Source organism: Protopterus annectens, chromosome 7.part0, assembly GCF_019279795.1.
Source record: "Protopterus annectens isolate FY-2018-M chromosome 7.part0, PAN1.0, whole genome shotgun sequence".
In the NCBI taxonomy this organism is placed as follows: Eukaryota; Metazoa; Chordata; order Ceratodontiformes; family Protopteridae; genus Protopterus; species Protopterus annectens.
The window spans coordinates 1561788843-1561809066 of NC_056739.1; the positions used below are offsets into that span (position 1 = coordinate 1561788843).

General features: G+C 37.6%; 1 protein-coding gene across 3 annotated transcripts in view; it reads left to right on the forward strand.

Annotated features, from left to right (window-relative positions):
- FBLN2 (fibulin 2) overlaps positions 1-20224 on the forward strand; it is a 910922-nt gene that overhangs the window by 416426 nt on the left and 474272 nt on the right. For all 3 annotated transcript variants that reach the window (XM_044078109.1, XM_044078110.1, XM_044078111.1), the window contains exon 4: positions 7489-7600. In XM_044078109.1, coding sequence (XP_043934044.1) covers positions 7489-7600 — 112 coding nt within the window. The remainder of the gene's footprint in view (positions 1-7488; positions 7601-20224) is intronic.

Sequence of the window (20224 nt, forward strand, 5' to 3'; positions counted from 1 at the left end):
ATAAAGACAAGGTGTGAAATCATAATCATTGTGAATAGTCACTCTCCATTTCTCATTGGATAGTAAAGCTATAAAGAGGGCGATTTGTTACAACTGCAGAATATTGGGTGCTAGTGAAAAAGTTAACAAAACTGAAGGATATAAACTACTTTTTATTAACAAAAAAGTTTGTTACATCAAATCTTTTTTAGCGAAAGAAGGAGAGAGGTACATGGCTGAAATGAGAGGGAATTACAAATGTCATCATTGTTCAATGTATGGGTACATTTTAGAAAGTCCCTATTTCACAAACGTAAAAGCTGACAGAACTCATCTGGCACCAGGTTTCTTTACCTGTAATTCAAAATATGTGGATTATTTGGCCAATAGCAATAGCTCCACCTCTGAAGTATTCTATATTGGGAAAACTAATAGGGAATTCTGGAAACGAGTTTATGAACATCAGTATACAAGAAAAACTAAAAACATGAACGATGTTCTCAGTAAACATTCAGTTGAGTGTAAGAACTAAAAAAAAAAAAAAAAAACACGACAAATCAAAGCTCAATCCAGGCAGTGAAACTTAAACCAGCAAATAACAGCCAAAGCGAAGTCTTCAGGGAGTAATGCCCCACAAATATGTTGTTGTTGTGTCTTTCGGCTTTTTCCGGTTAGGGGTCGCCACAGCAGAACTCCGGTCCGCTAATGATTGGCAGTAGATTTTTATGTGCCATGTTGCCAGCTCTGATGCACAACCTTCAACGAAGATACGCCCATTCACGCATGTCTCCACACAGAAGATGCTCTAGCTGAGAATCGAACAGGACAACGTCTTGCTGTGAGGCGACAACGCTACCGCAGCAAATGCCCCACAAATATAACCAATAAAAAATCTTTATTCACAAAACATTGTTGAGCGTTTTCGTCAGTATAAAGTAAAGTTAAACCAACATCATCAGAACAAAGGCAAGCATTAAACACTACTAATTTATACAGAAAGCAGAAACTGGACAGAAAATTAAAAACCAGTTAGTCCAGCCGAGTTAATTAAAACAATTAAAACAGATGAAATTATTTAAGTAATACAAGAGAAAACATGACAATAATACAGCAAATGAAAAATCAATCATATGCCCGGAGTTTTAAGACACTTGTTACAGATGTGTATTCATTTAAACCTGGTGGGTCCATTGAATTTAAACATAGCTGCCAAAGAGGTTCTTTTGATTCTAGCAGCAATTCAATGGGACCACCATGAGGATTCATGGTAAGCTAGTCCAAAACTGCAAACTTAAACAAACTGTGGGCTTACCAAAGTGTGTTTATAAAGTGCATTTCTAGTGTTCTTGTTCCTAATCTCATTTAAATTTTCAAAAATACGTCTTTTAAAAACATAAGGCTGGGAGGGTGGCCTAATGGTTAAAGTGTTTGCCTTACAAACACAAGGTGCAGGGTTTGATTCTCACAAGGGATAACTGGCTAGGCTTACAATGGCTCGCAAGGGCAGTTAGCTTAGTATGAACCTATGAATAATCAATTTTACCAACATAATAACAATAACAGGTGGAACACACAGCAATATAAACAACTCTAGGGGAGTTGCAATCACATCTACCTCTAAACTTAACTAATAAACTACCTGATCTAATTTTAATGCTCTCTCCTGTCAAAATATAACTGCACACTTCTTCATACATTTGCTGTTGTAAATTAAAAAAAAAATGTTGTGTCACTGATTATGTCACTAGTGATTTTAATGGTGACAGAGAGGGGGAGAGCTTGAAAAAAATACTTGAAATGGCAAATTTTATTTTATGCTTAGCATGCACCTGGATTAATTAGTAATGTCAACTATAAGACGATTCTCAATAGAAAGCAGAATAACAACAAATTTAAATAAAATTCTTTGTGGTTTTGTTTTATTGTATTCAAATTATTTTTTTACTGTTGTCCATATGTTCTTATCTTGTATTTAAGACATGAGTAATTGTGATTTGGTTCTGTGACCCAAGTGGGGTGTGTGTGTGTGTGTGCGTGTGTGTGTGTGTGTGTGTGTGTGTGTGTGTGTGTGTGTGTGTGTGTGTGTGTGTGTGTTTGTGTACGCGCGCGCATTTGTGTGTGTGTTAGAAAAGTATATAAGCAATAAATTTCAATTATTTTTAATATTCTGAAGAAGACCCTTGAGGCTGAAAGTACTCAGCTATTAAAACAGGTTCATAGGTTCATAGGTAGATACTAGGCTATCTGCCCTAGGGCATTTATAAGCCTAGCCAGAGTGTATTTGGCTTCCGCCTCCCTATTAGATTAACCTACTGTGCCTCTGTAAAGTAGGTCACAGAAGGTACCCTTTTAAGATTAGTTTACTGTGCCTCTGTCCAACAGGGACACAGAAGAGATCCCAGGGGTGAATTTGTGGTCTCCCATCCACGCGTCCAGATTTCGCTTGAAGAGGGTCAGCGAGGGGCTATGTTTAACATGATTTGGGATTTTATTCCATAGTGAGGGGAGCCTCTGGGAAATGAATCTGTCCCTCCAGCATGTCCTATTTATTTTTGTGCTGAGGTTTAAGTCCCTGGAGCGTGTAGCTCTAAGGGACTTGGATTTTTTGAGGTGGAGCATGTCCATTAATTCTGGGTTTGACATGGCTTTGTACATCAGGCATAGATCGCCTCTGAGCAAGCAACTGAGTAGACCTTGAGTTTCTTTAGTCGAGCTGCATAGGACATCAGTTTGTAGCCCATGATTCTCTTGGTGAGGTACGTTTGGGGTCTCTCCAGTTGCTTCAGGTGTCTGGTAAGGCACATCCCAAAAGGGGCATTGTATTCAATTATGGGCCTGATAAGTGACGAGTAGAGGGTCACAATGACCTCTCTTGATCTAGAGGCAAACCCTTTCGTGATAAGGTGGGCTATATAGAAGGTCTTTCTAACCACTTTGGCAACGTGATTATCAAAGGAGAGATTATTATCTACGTTGGTCCCCAAATCTCTAATTACTTCTTCCGAACTTAATGGATTGCCTATGTGGTAATTTGTGGACACCTTGTCTTTCCCAAAGGGGATGACTAAGCTTATTTATGATGCCCGAGTAGGGTATTGTATCGAAGGCTTTTGCGAGGTCCAGGTAGGCTGTGTGGACTACCTTGCCCTCATCTATGGCTTTGGTAACTGTTTCAAAGAAATCAACTAGGTTTAAATAAAAAAAATATTTTTAAGTAACAGCATCCTCTTTTTCTCAGTGTTTTTTTTTTTTTTTTTAGTTTAGATTTAAAATACAATTCAGCAGCCGTATTTGCAGGCAATGTGCTTCCAAGAGAACACAGCAGTGGTTTCAAATAAATGTTTGACCATGCCACTCAGCAAACTATTACAGCTTTACCTGATCATGTGTTGTTTTAGTTGTTATATGAAAACTCATACATTTTACTAAGACTAATGCTCATTTGATAATATCCTCTCAGGACTTTTAAGGCCATGAACACTAAAAGTTTAAAGGTCCAGCAAAAGAAAAACATGACAGAAAACCAGGCATTTAAAAGTACTGTACCAACAGATTGGAATGTCAGGTAGCTACCATGAAAATGTATTATTTATCTATTTATTTTATTTATTTATTTTACATTTGTTGACCAGGATTGTCTGACTGAGCTGAAGAGCCCTTTTTCAGCAGAGGCCTGGGGGGAAGAGCTTCAACATATTATACAATTTTCATTATAAATTAGTATTGAACAGCAATGTTACAGGATTATTACGGGGCATTAAGTAGCAATACAATGTTATACAGTGTCAATAATCAGGAGTATGTATAGCATAACTATTTCAAGATGTATAAAAAGAAATATGTCATTAAGATGAGTATAGTTTTTGGAGTAAGTGATTACAAAAACCCAGTTTTATCATAATGTAGTTGCATGAAGGCAAGACAGTTACAATAGAATGCTTCTCTGAGGTGATTTGCTTAATAGATTTTAGAAGACAGTAGAAAGACTAGTCATGGAAGATTAGAGAGAGCTAGTGAGAAGAGTAAGTTAAGGGTAGAAAGTAGATTAAGGTATGAGAAGTAGGGGATGTTTTTAAGGAGGGAGAGTGCGGTGGCAGGACCGGTGACTTTTAAAGTGCTCTTTGGTAGCTGTCTTAAATTGTTTAGGATGTGTAAGGGTCCTGATTTCTAGTGGGAGCCTATTCCAGGCAATAGTGGAGTGATAGTGGTACATGTAAATGCCTTCCATTGCTTTTAAAAAGGACTTGTCGTCTCGGGGCACAAAACTGGCTTGGCATGAAATAGCTGTGGGAGTACCTGAGTCATTCCAGTTTGACTGTGCATGTCTACTCCCAAAGCTGGTATTAGACAATTACTTGCTACTATCAAGTTAATCCTCAAGTATCTTTCAAATTTCACTATGGCTGAACTGTTTTAATGGCAGTTGTATTAAGTAGTATATTTACTGATAAACAAATTCACAAATTCTGTTTTGTGCTCCTTTTATTTCTTGTTTATTTAATTTCCTTTTTAAAATATATTAACTATGGATTCTTTATTCTGCTATTACTCTAAATGTGTTTTTTCTGCAACAAAAACTGAACTGTTGCATTTACATGTACTTTGCTCACATATGGACAGCGCAGTGGTGCAGCGGTAGCATTGTCGCTTCACAGCAAGAGGTTCTCCAGTTCGATTCTCAGTAGAGTGCCTTCTGTGCAGAGTCTGCATGTCCTCCCTGCATTCGTGTGGGTTTCCTGCAGGTGCTTTGGTTTCCTCCCACATTGCAAAGATATGTGCCTGTGGTGTTTCTCCCTGGGCCTCCTCTGAAAATAGGCTATGTTCCAAATTAGACTTTCTCAGTTAACAAATGTTAAATAAATAAATGTGCATGACTGAACTTAGACCTAAATCATGTCCAACTAACTCTGCCTGTCCTTAATATGGATATAATGCCTACATTCCTCTAACTCTAGTCACTCCTTCCAAATTAGTACTTAACTATGTCTTAACAGTACTGTTACTCTGTTTATGCTTTGATTTTTTTTCTGCTGCTACCTTCTAGCAGTGGCTTCCCTACTATTTACTGAGTGTAAAGACACTGATGTTTCAACTGGTTGAGTTTGTCACTTGATATTGTACTCACCAATCACTTTTTATTCATAAGTAGTCACTAACAGTGTGTTTCCTATGAGTGCTCAGGCAGTAACTTCCTTTTTAATGCTCTAATGATCTTTTCTTTTCTCTGTAGTTCTATGAGCATGGTGTTAAGCTGTATAAGAATGAGCGGTGCATGTGGAGGGGGGGGGGTCTATGTTAGCTTGTCAAGCATCCAAATTGTTAAAACCCAATCGGTTGCAACCATATGGTCAACAGTTTGATTTGTTGAACTGTTCTGACTGTGCTTGGAGTACAGTATGGATAAGGGAATTTGCCCTTTTCCCCATTGTAGTACAATCTTAGAGTAGGTATAAATGATTAACGGGGGATGTGGGAGTTGCATGGGGGCTTGCCCATCCCTTGCAAAGACATTGTCTGTGTTGTTTGCGTTTGTGTTGTTTATTGACATGCTGAATTGTTGACCATATGACCTTGATTGTATGGGTTTTGACAATTTGGTTGTTTGATAAACTGACATAGACCTGCATGGGGGGCTTATGCACCTGGAAAAAATCCTTTTAAAAATGTCTTATTGAGTTGAAGGTTTGAGCAGTTGTTTTTATCAAGTTGAATATTCATGGACTCATATCCCTTTGACACATACTTAAAGCACCAGTAACTGCTCTGTATGTTCTAAGCATTAACTGGAGTATCTGTATAATTGTGATTTTGCCAGCATGTGTAACAACATGCATTATGCCATTTTGTATTACATATATGCTTAACTTCTGTGTTTACATCTGAGACCATTTCTACCTGGGTCTTTTCCATTAATGGTCTGTTTTGTTTTATCGAACCTGGTCAAAAAAAGTATAAGTAAATGCTCCTACAAATAAATTCAAGGATGAATTAATTTGTCATTGGTCAGATTGTGTGACTTTAGTGAAGAAGTCGGTTTAACTGTAAAATAACAAAGTTATAGTGTTTAAGCAATTGCTGACCAGATTTCGATAGTTGTCTTACCTACACGTGGTGATACTATACAGAGCAAATTTAGATTGAAATTTCCCAGTGTTATTAACAGATGTTTAATATGTTCTTAGTAAAAATAATTATTTCATAGACTATAAAAACATAAAATATACTTTTAAGACAGACAATCAGTATTGAGGATATATTTAAATTCAGAGCAGAGCTTTTTACAGAGCAAAAATATTTGACAATTTTTCAAGTGTGATCTGCACTGCTGTAAGCTTTTTCTAGCATTTATTGACTGGTGGAAGGAGGGATATATGGGATTAATTACAGTGGAATTATTTGAATACTTTTAATTGATTCATATTTGTATCAAACGGTAGTCAATGTTACCAGTAAGGTAGTAGAACTGAGTTAAGGTTTAGCCTTATTCTCAGGGTTGCTTGATTTCAGTTTATCTAGAAGTTCTGGGGAATGAGAGAGGATGCAGGGTAGTTGGGCCCCTGTCAAAAAGTTTTTTTTTTAATGTTGTTAAAGTTCACATTGTAAGATTTATTTGCTTTTTGCAGTTTTCTGTAATTCTGTTCATGGAATTAATATGAATAATTTAAGGGCGATGGCAAAATAAATTAAGATAAATTCCATTTCAGTTCATGGCAAGGGCTCATGTAATTTTAAAGTTTGAGTAAGTTGTATCGTTTGGAATATGGAACTATCACCAGTTTCAAATTCCCTGAACATCAAATGCCTGAGTCTCAGGAGGCTGAGGATCAAAATGTTGATGACGATTTTCCTAGAAATCATTGCCAGTACAATTTCTATGCTTGTGTCAGCAGTGATTAATTTGTTTTGGGAGAGTTTATCACTTCTTTGTGTTTATGCAACCACTCAGTTGGTATATATAAGTTCAGGAGTTCCTGAGGTGGAGGTGGGCTTGTCCCCTGCCAAAAAAAATGCTTACAGTTTGATTTTTGACCTTGAGATGTTTTGCCAGTTTGTGTTAACTAATGTAGAACCTTGGCATCTTATGCTTTGCTGTTTCATAGTACAAGCACACTGCAAAAGCTATTTTTATCTAGTGAAAGGTATTACGTTATTTGTATGTTTGAAGCAGGTGTTGTTTTATAAGATCATTTGCTGATTTTCCAGTACATATTTGAAAGGAAAATCCATGCTGAATGAATTCAGTAAACATATTTTCTGCTTTTAGAAATTCTGAATTAAATATGCCACTTTGGCAGTCAGATAGAGAAATCTAGTTTTTGTTTTATAAAACCTTGTAAAGTTTATGATTTGAATGCATTTTCAAATGTGCATATTTTGTGGTGTTGATATATGTATTGCCAATTATTGTTAGAACTAATTCTTTCTTTAGCTATCAGGATTGTAAATCATTGCTACATTTTCAATGATATTGGAAATAATGACATTTGTTTTGTCTTGTTCTTCCCCTAGCTTTTGATAAAGATTTGTTTGATGATTGTTGTGCTGCAGGATATGAGTGGGCAGCAGAAAATGGGCAGTGCAACAATATTCCAGTGAATAATTTGTACGCAGTGATTTGCAGGTGGGTAGCATCATGTAAAAATATACTTATGCAAATATGGTTAAGCTACAAGTGCTGAATTGCTGTGCGCTGGTATGTGTTTTCAGATTCTTCTCTGATGAATACACAATACTGAATTTCTTTTGGAGGAAACTACATTGATTAAGTGCAAAAATTAATGTTTTGGTTTCCACTACATGTTGAAAATTTGTATGGTATTGTTGTAAATGAAGATAGAATAGAGACAGCGCAGACCTGTTTGTGTGAAAACCCAGCTTCACAGTATGTGATGGTATTAATGTATTTTGCTTAGCATATAATTATGTCTTATTTAATGAGAGAATTTAACTTCAGAACAAGGTACAGCAGTGGGAATCCTTTTGTACTAGAATATGCTAACCTACAGTGATCCTGTAGGATCAAGTATATATTTATAACACAGTTTTTTTGAAAAGTCGGTTATTAGGTAATTTTCTTTTATAGGTGATTTGTTATTTCTTTGTAAAGGTAAAGAAAATACTGTATACGAATCTGTGAAAGATTCTTCTATCATTAGATGTGATTTTAAGTTTAAAAATATAGATAATGATGACATTATTTATTTAGATGTTGCCTTGGTAGGTAATCAGATGCAGAGTAAAGTTAATAGAAAATGTAATCCCACTGTAGACATTTTTGTTTTACAGTAGTCATCATCAGCGTCATCTTTTAGCCTCATAAACACCATGGTGAATTTGTCAGTATAAGAAGGTTGTGTTCTGGAAGGCAACACATTATTAGTAGAGGCTGTAGAAAACAAACAATATGTTTTATAGCAAGGTTATGATCCAGTTAAAGTAAGTGTAGCTTGTTGGAGAACAACCTCATCGACTCCTTTGAGGCAGTCACCAAAGCTGTGGATGAGGGTAAGGTGGTTCACACAGCCTATCTTGACCTCGCCAAGGCTTTCAACACCATCCCCCATTCTGGAATTATAGCTAAACTCACTAAACTAGGTATAAATCCCTACGTCACAAGATGGGTTGCCAACTGACTCACTGACAGAACCCACACTGTAAAAGTTGCAGACTCCAAATCTGACCTCAAAGCAGTGACAAGTGGAGTACCACAGGGTTCCATCCTGGGAACTCTCCTGTTTGGTATCTACTTCTCTGAAGTACAGGCTAACAGAGAAGGTCTCTGGCTAACGAAGTTTGCAGATGACTGCAAACTAGGAGCCGTAGTCAAGTCCCCAAATGATCTGGACATCCTACAGAAGGGCCTCACTGAGACAGATGCCTGGTGTCAGAGCCATGGCCTCAAGCTCAATGCCAAAAAGTGCAGTGTCATCCCCTTTGGTAAAAACTCTGTACCCATGAACTACCACATAGGCAGCAATCTACTTAACACCAAATGCGTGATAAGAGACCTTTGGACCCAGGTGGACAGTAGTCTCTCCTTTGATAGTCACATCACCGCAGTAGTCAGGAAGTCCTTCTACGTGGCACACCTCATCATAAAAGGGTTCTCATCCAGGAAAAAAGAGGTCATTGTTCCCCTGTACTCGTCACTCATTAGACCCATTATAGAGTACAACTCCCCTTTTGGAATGTACCTCACAAGACATCTGCAGCAGATGGAAAGGCCACAGAAGTACCTCACAAAGAGGATTACTGGCCTCAAACAAATGCCCTACACTGACAGCCTCAAAAAACTCCAGCTTTACTCTGTAGCATATCGACTACTCTGAGGTGATCTCTGCCTAACATATAAAGCTATGTCAAGCCCAGAGCTGTTGGACATGGTACACCTAAAGAAATCCCAATCCCTCTGAGCTACGTGCTCTAGGGACCTAAACCTTGTCACCACAATAAACAGGACATGCTGGAGGGATAGATTCCTGTCCAGAGACTTCCTATACTCTGGAACAAGCTACCCATCTATGTCAAGCAAAGTTCTTCATTATCACTCTTCAAGAAAAATCTTGATGAGTGGATGGGAAATAGGAAATACACCCCGGGGATCAATTCTTTGTCTCTGCTGGACAGTGGCACAGGAAAATACCTTTCTTGGGTGGCGTAAGCTATGGAACCGTGTTGGCTAGGCATACATAGGCCCTTGGGCCGATAGCCTAGTATCTACCTATGAACCTGTGAACCTATGAACCTAGATTCAGGGTAGTTAGGTAACAGCAAACAGAAAAAAAGTATAACTGAAGGTAAGAAAGAATTTTATTTTGTAAAATGAAATAATTTACAATATTATCCAGGAGAAAGTGTAAAACAGGTTAAAAGAATAGAGGGGTATTATTTCACCTACATCTCCTGAGCAGAGTGATGATGGATTCTGTTTTTGACCTATCCTCTTGAATTGCTTTTTTTCCAACTTTCTGCAGGTAGTGATGATGAACACGCTGGATTAACTTTGCTTAGACGTCTAAAGCCCTCAACTTTCACAGTCATTACAGGGTATCATCAAAAATTATTGCAGAGGGTCAAAAATCATAGCACTCAGAATTTGCTAATGTATAAATTAGTGCAAACTAGGGAATAGAGATTTGATATATACATTTGTCCTCTTAAGGAGCATGGTCCATAAAATGCGGAACCTCCTTTTATGACATATATGCAAAACTCACAGATGCAACAGTATAAAATAAACTTGAAAAATATGTTTTGACATTGACATGAGTGTTAACGTTACTATTTTTCCACAGTGAAAACCTGCAAGTACTGCTTTCTAATATGCAAAGTGCAACTCAAATCTATGAGAATAAAACCAGTAAAAGTTTAAGAAAAGTACAAAAAATATGTTTTAATAAATAGATTTGCGAGTGCAATGATGGCATAACCTTATACACAAAATTCCCCTGTAACATTTTTGCTATTTCCAAAATCTGTCAAGCCACTTAGACCTTAAGCTTTTATCCTTTTTGCTTTTCTATGTGCATATGTGTGTGTGTGTGTGTGTGTGTGTGTGTGTGTGTGTGTGTGTGTGTGTGTGTGTGTGTGTGTATGTATGTATGTGTGTACATATACATCTAACACATCTTTCTCTAGTTTACTTCATTCCTCATTAATCTCTTCTCACACTCCTTAATGTCTTCTCTTGATCTTCTTCAGTCTGAATTCTGTACACTTTTCTCAGATATCTGCAGAAACAAACTTATTTCCAATTTTCATGTTCACTAGTCTTTACAAAAAGTTATTTTCACGTATATAAAATCACACTGACATAGAAATAATGCTTTATCTCATTCAGTAATACTGCACATTTAAGATATATAATATATATATATATATATATATATATATATATATATATATAGGTTCACTTTATAATCTCGAAATTCTGAAATATCGAATTTCAGAATCTCGAGATCGTAAAGCTGAAAGCCCATAATAGCGAAACACCCAGAAGTGCGAAATTCAAAATCTCAAAGTTCGGAGATGTTGAATTAGCGCTTCTGGTGTTGCGCTGTGTTGATAGATAGCTGGAGATTCAGGTAAGTGTTTATGTTCTAAGGGTTTTGATTAGGGGCTTTAGTGTGTGTCAGTGTGTTTTGTTACTGTGATGTGTGTGTGCAAGGGGAATATAGCTTGTATGGTGGTGTTTTTGCTTGCCCCCCCCCCCTGTTTGTATGTAGTGTACAGTGGCGGATCCAGGAATTTGCAAAAGGGGGGGGGGGCGCATTCTGGTTAGTTGACTACCAGGTGAAAGCGGGAAAGTGGGACACTGTGTTTGGTGGCTGTGAAAAGATTACCTTAATAAGCTCTGACATCATGTGTGGAAAGACATCAATTTACATTCAGTTGCACATGAATTTGCTGTGGATATGATAGTAGAAATAGGTAATTCCTGTGCAGCACACAACACATGTACAGGTAGTACAAGTATTTTCAGTGCATGCCTGGAAAAGATGATTGGTTGCCCATACCAAGTCACATCATTCTCCTTCAATGTCATACTGGGCATATGCACTGTTATAAACTTGGAAAGAAACCCTCTGAAATATATGTTATTGTTATGAGACATAAAATATATACCACAGTCACAGATGCTGTGATAATTTAATGACTGTACCAAATAAATAAACTCATAAAACTTTCCTAAGCAGGCCATAATGTTTTTGGATTGTTTACTGTTCGTTCTATGGTTTTAAGCACAATTAATTATCTTTTATTAGTGTTTTCATAACAAAAGTCCTACTGTACCTTTGCTCTCCTTACAACAAATTCTGGAGTGGGTGTGGGAGGGGGAGGCAATGCTGCTCTCCAGCAGTTCAAAAATGACAAAGGAAACAGATGATCTGCTGTGGCAGCCCCTAACGGGAGCAGACAAATGAAAAAACCTGTGTGTGTGTGTGTGTGTGTGTGTGTGTGTGTGTGTGTGTGTGTGTGTGTGTGTGTGTGTGTGTGTGTGATAAATTTATTTTTCCCCACAGAAAAAAGTTATGCTTTTTTTCAGTTTATTAAACCAGCAGAGCAAAATTGTTACATTTCCTTTGCATACATACTTGGGTATGTATATACACACACACACACACACACACACACACACACACACACACACACACACACACACACACACACACACACACACACACACACACACACACACACACACACACACACACACACACACACACACACACACACACACACACACACACACGCGTGCGCACACATATAAATAGTTTGGGCTTGTGCAATAATGCCCTTCTAGCCTGCCAATACACCAAACAATCATTCCCATAATAAATACCCAAGCTATTTTTTAAAAATATTTAAACTAGTGCTTGCTTTAATATAATTTAGTTGTCTGTTTCATGCATCATCTCTCATTCCTATATAATCTTCTATGTAGACTCTCTGATGACTGTCTACTACACTTTGCTAGCCCCAAACATTCTCAGAGGTAGCCATTTCTAAATGCCCTATATACTTGAATAAGAGGTACAAGTTCAGATATTTTAGTCTTTCATCATAACTTAAATTTTCACATACATGAATGCCCTTGGTATATTTTAGCTGTACTCCAGTTTACTACTGCTTGTTCTCTTATAACGTTTTCATGTTGTTATTCCATATTGTAGTATGGGTTTAATGTAACCTGCAAATGATTTTATCAGTCTTTCATTTCCTAGACATTATAAATCTTTATATGCATCCTACAGTTTTATAATCATCATAACCATTTGGTATGATTAAAATACTTAAAACTGCATCTACACATACACCAAGGTCCTTGAATCTACAGCATCAATCAAGGTGTACTGTATTAAATATTTACCCTTCAATTTGTCTTTCAAATATCATTTATTTAGATTTTAATGTATCTATCAACATATTATTCTCCTGCACCCAAATGGAACATTTAGTCAAGTGCTTTTGCTGACGTGCTCTACCTATAACAGATGTAAGCCTGCTTGCCTATTTTCAAGTCATCAGTATACAGACTGTAGAACACATCAGATGAAAAAGTTAGATCTGAAAGCTGCAACCTAAACAAGTAGGACAGAACCCTGTCGGATGCCTTGACTGCAAACTAGCATTTCACTTGTTCAATTGCTGTATGATACTTGCCATTTGCTGTTTGGAAGATGTGCAGTCTTATTATCATTGTTTCTTCTACAAATTTGTATGTGTTGCATTCATAATACATTTCACCAAAAGCCACCGCTGCAGTTTTTATAAAATGTTAGTTCAATTAACAGGTTTACATTTTTAATTAAAAACAACAATAGCACTTTTATATGCATGTGTGTTACTTTCTCTCTGTATCTTGTGGAGCTTTTCTCCCCAGGCATCCACTAAAAAAGGATTTTCCACTCTGTTAATCTTTCTCAACCAACAAAAGTATAAAAAAATAAAAAAGAGCTTCAGCTTTCTATATGTTCTTTTCACTGCAGTACATCACCTATAGTTTCTTGACAATCACTTCAGAACCCCACCTACAGTTCCAACCCATTCTACATATATGGACTACCCACCTTAATATTCTTCCTATATATACTCTACAACAACCCACTCCTTCCACTTTATAATCAGACTCTACACTTCCATTTCTATTCTTACCTCACATTCTTACCCAATTTAGATATGCAGCTTTTGCCTTACCAATAGGTGAACATTAAAAATACAAAATAGTATAATTGACAACTTTTGACAGGCCTTGTGAGAGGTTCACTGTGTCTACTATGTACATACTGTATATGTTTGCGATAGGCTCTACATGAATCTAAGGCTAACTGCCCAGAAGGGTAATTTTAAATCTATTCAATAAGCCAAGGTTAGAATCAAACTCTGTACCTTATGTCTATGAGGCAAAGACTTAAACCATTATTTCAAACCCATTGCCTGTGTGATGTGTTACCTATATTATTCTCGCATGCCAGATACTGTTTTCCATACATGCCCACACGACATGCTTCATATAGTACATCTTTGGATACCCTTAGTGAAATTACTCTGTACATCTTATAAACATGCAAGTGCCATGTCTCTTCTGTAAAATTTTGTATACTTACTACCGCTTCTCCCTTTCCCATATCTACACTCAGAGAATGAGCCTGAAACTGATGTACAAGTATCAGAGCCCTACACTAGTTAACAGATATAAATAAATGAACAAACAAACAGATAAATGTACAGAAATTAGCACCATTCATGCCCTGAGACGACCATCCCTTATGTTTTAAGTAACTTTTCCCAATAAACACTTAAACAGCATCGTCAGTCCTCTGGTTTTCAGAGGAAGTGTGTGTGTGTGTGTGTGTGTGTGTGTGTGTGTGTGTGTGTGTGTGTGTGTGTGTGTGTGTGTGTGTGTGTGTGTGTGTGTATGTGCGTGTGTGCGTGTGTGTGTCATAATAAAATTATAATCATAATCCAAAAACAATACCCAGGTATTACCTTTACAGTTAATTTCTAAATTTCTTGTGCATTAGGAATTTCACATTTAGGACATTAAATATTACATATGTCTTTCAGTGCATGCATTTCCAACCCCTTGATTCAGACTATTGGAAAACTGAAACTGTTTAGATTGTGTCTGTATTACAGTTCAATCTATTTCCATAAATAGGAGCAGCACAGTGTTAATGTTTTGACTACTGGTAAGGGTCATCCATTATCCTTTCTATGGTTCCAAAACATGCAACTTAACTTAAGGACAACTGCAAGCAAAGTACTTTTATTTTATTTTACTGTTTATGTTGAATGAAGGCAACTTACATTTATTTAGTTTTAACTGCTTAACTGATAAGTCCTATATGAAACCAATACCCTAAAAATGATATCAATCCAGCTGTTTTGAGTAATTTTCTTTCCATGTTAACGTTTAAACACACAGAGGCCGACATATTCCTTTTTATAGGTTCATAGGTTGGTACTAGGCTATCGGCCCTAAGGCCTATGCAAGCCTAGCCATAATAATTCCCTGAAAATTTTTTCCCACAATATTTACTTCTCTGTCTAGCAGGGCAACTGACATGATCCCCGGGGTGAATTTCCTATCTCCCATCCAATCATCAAGGTTACTTTTGAAGAGGGCCAATGTGGTGCTCTGCTTGACAAGTATGGGCAGTCTATTTCAGAGTATGGGGAGTCTCTGGGTCAGGAACCTCTCCCTCCAGCATGTTTTGTTCATTGTGATGATAAGGATTAATCCCTGGAGCGTGTGGCTCTGAGGGATTGGGATTTCTTTAAGTGGAGCACGTCCAACAGCTCAGGGTTTGACATGGCCTTGTATGTTAAGCAGAGATTGCCTTTGAGTAGACGATATGCCACAGAGTATAGCTGGAGTTTTTTTTAGACGGTCAGCATATGGCATCTGCTTTAGGCCTGTGATTCTTTTAGTGAGGTATTTCTGTGGCCTTTCCAGCTGTTGCATATGTCTTGTGAGGTACATACCAAATGGGGCATTATACTCTATAATGGGTCTAATGAGGGATGAGTACAGTGGGACAATGACCTTTTTTCTGGATGAAAAGTCCTTAGTGATGAGGTGTGCCACATAGAAGGATTTCGTGACTGTTGTGGCGATGTGGTTATCGAAAGTGAGACCACTGTCCACTTGTGTCCCAAAGTCTTTCATCACACTTTCGATGTTTAGTGTCCTGCCACCTATGTGCTAGTTCATGGGTACATGTTTTTTTCCAAAGGGGATAACTATACATTTTTTGGCATTAAGCTTGAGCCCATGGCTTTGCCACCAGGCATATGTTTCTGTAAGGCCCTTTTATAGAATATTCACATAATTTAAGGACAGTAATACCACCCAATACATCAGATTCTTTGTGTAAGTACATTTATTCCACAGATAGACATACCCAAAATAATTAAAAACATACAGTAGAGCTGAAACTCCCTGATTAGGAATTGAACCCTTTAACCATTTTTATACCAACCAAATCGCTTATAAACTGGAGACTCTCCTTGGGACCTGCAGGGAACTGCTGTAGCTGTCTTCCGAGAAAGAAGCAAAGCAAAACAAGACAATGCAAAATAAATGCATAAGATGAACAATTGGATTTATGGGTCATCTAAAGGCATTTCCTCATTCAGTCATTCACTTTGTTAATGTGCTCAGATCAATTGAAGTCGTAAGATGATATCAGACATCAAACAAATCATGGCACCAAGAAGCAATAAGGACTACTCGCTAGTCCAACACTAGCAGAATAGACAATATTATAAAGAATTCCGCTGGATATCAGACATGCCAATACTAACATAATTTAATGGCACTTCAGGACAGAAATAACAAAGCAAACACTAACTAGACAGACATTTTTTTAAATGCAAGTTTTGAATATAGTGCTGTGCTGGCGTCTATCACAGTTAACATGCTGATGTGTGCTTCACCACCTAACCCGAATGAAGCATTTTTTCCCAGAATGAGGATTTGAGAATTGTCTGATATTGGGAAAAGTGAACCACAGAAAATTAAACAGAAAAGAACTGCAGCAATTTGAAACAAAGTGAAATAAACTGATTTAATGGTGGGAACTGGTGGCACATGGGTGTGTGCGTACGCTTGTCTGTATCCGTGTGACGGTAAGTGTACCATACTACGTGTCAAATGCACAACTTTTACAACTGTCTTAAGAGCTGGAATAAGTAACTGTGAATGATTTTAGATGAATGGGTTAAGAAATGCAGCTGTATGAGCTAGCATTTAATTGACATCAGAATACATGTGGTATTCATGGACACACCTGTCTCTTAAGTTAAGAGTCTTAACAATGACAAATGTCAGTGGTCAACATCTCCATTCAAGTCTCCCTTAGTTACTTAATGCCAGTAGAGTCACTCAGTCCCTGGTGACAGCTCACCTTCTCTTGGTCCCCACTCCTTCAGTCTGTTTCCCTCCCCCCACCCGGGAAAGACTCAGGGGCCGACTGCAGACTCTGTTCTAAAAACTGTTGGGGAATGAGTAGTAGTGTTGATGTCAGCCATTTCAAAGGTTAACTTATTCCCTAGTAGCAGTAACAACATGGTATGTAACCGCCGGCCTTAGGGTTTGAGTTCAAGGGATGTGGGACAGCCTAGCTGTGACATTTGGCGCATGCCTACTTTACGTGCTGGATATTAAAATAACTTTGGAAATTAAATAGTATCGATTTGTGCGAATGCATCTGAATCTGTTTTTCTAGCACAATCAGAGTGCTATTCATACCCCGCTAAGCTTACTTACCTCTGACTCTTGAAATGGCTACCGTATGAAGGAGATCAGCAGAGCACTTTGAAGGCATTACCTCAACAGAAACATAACTAAGATTCACAAAACACACAACACAAAAGCTACTATAAGTGAGCTGCATGGTATATCATACATATTTCCAACAAATCTTTAATTATACTATAAATGAACACATTTGTAAATACAGTTCATAAATATGAACCAGTGCACATTCACTTCTCACTAGTTCACATCCATGCTTTTTTTTAAGGTTTCCCTCAATCGAGTTAACGAATCAGTTAACATTCCTCACATTACAGAACACATTTTGTAAAAATCAACTTTAAAGAATAACTAATGCAGATTTTTGCTGAGATTGTATGCCCCTCCCCCTTCCAAAGGAAGTAGGGTAATTTCATGTGCATGCCTTTTTGTTTACTATCCACCTCCACTTGAACATAGGTAAGCAACCTTGCATATCATGGAATACCTTTTAGAAAAAAATTAAGTAAAATAAAACTACAATAATGAAACAAAACATATTGCTTGGAATAATTGCTCCCTCCACCTGCCAGTGGAAGTGTTGTAAGAAACAGTCCTGTATATCATAAGATATATTTTGGAAACCAAACAGAAACTAAAGGCTTTTTTTCTCAGTGCTTACTGTCTATTGCAATAGCAGCATGCTGTAGTCATTTTAAGGAGTTCACTATTTACTCTTACATATACCTTCATTTAAAATATTGACAGATGGCTATCGCCTCCAGCCATTGCCTGCTCTGCTGAATATTACCTAAATATCCTGTTAAATCACGCAACTATTCTTGGTCCTCTCATTGTTCAATACAAAGAATGCCACCTAACTTAAAATGTTTTATCCCACCGGGTCACTTCTAATAATATATATGCATGATACTAACACATATATTTTTTAAATTACAGACTGCAATACAAAGTTAAACTTCATTGCTTAGTTTATTAATTGTCTCTTGAAGCACCAGTTATAGATTGGCAATTTCAGCATTAGCTGGAAAGGGCTATGATTTTTCTGACAATGTGCCTATTTCTGTTTTTTTTTTTTTTTTTTTGTATTTTGACCAGTCAGGATACCTATACCTAACATCGCAACCACAGCAGGCCAGCAGTTTTACACTGTAGACTCCCTTCTGTTGAATTGAAACTTAAGTTCAAGGATATTTCATTCCTATGGCCTTTTTACTTCTCCCCTTCTTTGGCGGCTTGAAAATTGGTGGTGTCAAAAGAATTAGCACATACCTCAAAGTAGATCTCTCCAGTAGCAGTAGTTATAAGTCGTTTCAAACGACAATTTGTTCAGCTATTTTTATTTTAAAATTGAACAAGATTGTTTGTCTTCCGACAACAATTACTGACAGCTCCCACCAACGCGCCTAAATTATAAGAGATGCAGTTGGTTGCATCTGATTGCAACCTCCAATCATCTCCGATCTATATATTTGGCCCGTTGGTGACAGGATTCTTCGGAAAGATTGATTGTGACTTCCAAAAAAAGTTGGGCTGGCGCGATTTCAAAAAAAAAAAAAATTGAAAAAGGGGCCGGCGCGTGTCCCTGCGCCCATGCCTTAATCTGCCACTGGTGTAGGTTTTGTGTGTTTGTATGTGGGGAGGAAGGTATATGTATGCTTATGGTGTATGGTTAGTATAGAAGTCACGATTTTGAATTTTGCGCTTCTGGGGTTTCAGTCTTTTGGGAGTTGGGCTTTTTGATCTCGAGATTCTGAAATTTGATATTAAAGAATTTCGAGATTATAAAGTGAACCTATATATATATATATATATATATATATATATATATATATATATATTTTTTTTTTGTGTGTCTTTCGGCTTTTCCCGGTTAGGGGTTGCCACAGCAGAACTCCGGTCCGCTAATGATTGGTAGTTGAGATTTTTACGTGCCGAGTTACCAGCCCTGACGCACAACCTTCAACGAAGGTACGCCCATTCACGCATGTCTCCACGCAGAAGACACTCTAGCTGAGAATCGAACTGGACAGCGTCTTACTGTGAGGCGGCAATGCTACCACAGCACCACCACCGCGGATATATATATATATATATATATATATATATATATATATATATATATGGAAAGCGAGAGAGATATAGATATACAGACACACACACACACACACACACACACACACACACACACACACACACACACACACACACACACACACACACACACGCACACACGCACACATATACATTAAGAGAATATAAGAGCAGGCAGCTAAATAACAATGCATTACAATGCAACCTGATCCTGTATTAACCCATCACCAGTGTCTTTCTAGCCTGCCAGTTGGCTTGCACTGTAATATCTGACACATTCTTGTAGTTCCCAATAATGGCAAATGGAAGAGGTAGTCCAAGACAATTCTATTCTGCTTAGGTAATTAGAGACTGACTTTTTTTTCTTCTGTTCAGCAAAAGACAGTACTTTGCAGTACCCATAACCCAGCTTTAGAAAATCATCACTGAACTGTCTTGCCAAGTGTGCTACCAATTATTTTTGATGTTGGTGAGCTCAGCGGAGTCCCTCTTTCATTGGCTCTACAACTGAGCCAAGAAGGAACAAAAATCGGATCCACCGAATGTCATATCAGAGCAGCAGAGCAGACACACTTTGGAGCCATAAAAACAGAGCAGGACTGAAAGGATTACATCTGTGACTATTTACTATTATGCCCTGCATGGTAACTTGCTGAAGTACAGCATAAATTTTAGGACCACTTTTCCATCAGATGCTTAGTCTGTCATTGAAATAAATTACATACTTACTTGTTGATCAGTGTGCCTTTTATTTCACTCTGCAGCACACTTGGCACATAGTGACAGATGTGGGACACCATTCATGCATTGTTTCTCTGTCAGTTTTTCATCTCAGATGTCCTGAGTCCTATATCTGGCATATATAATGCAACACTATAAAAAAGGACC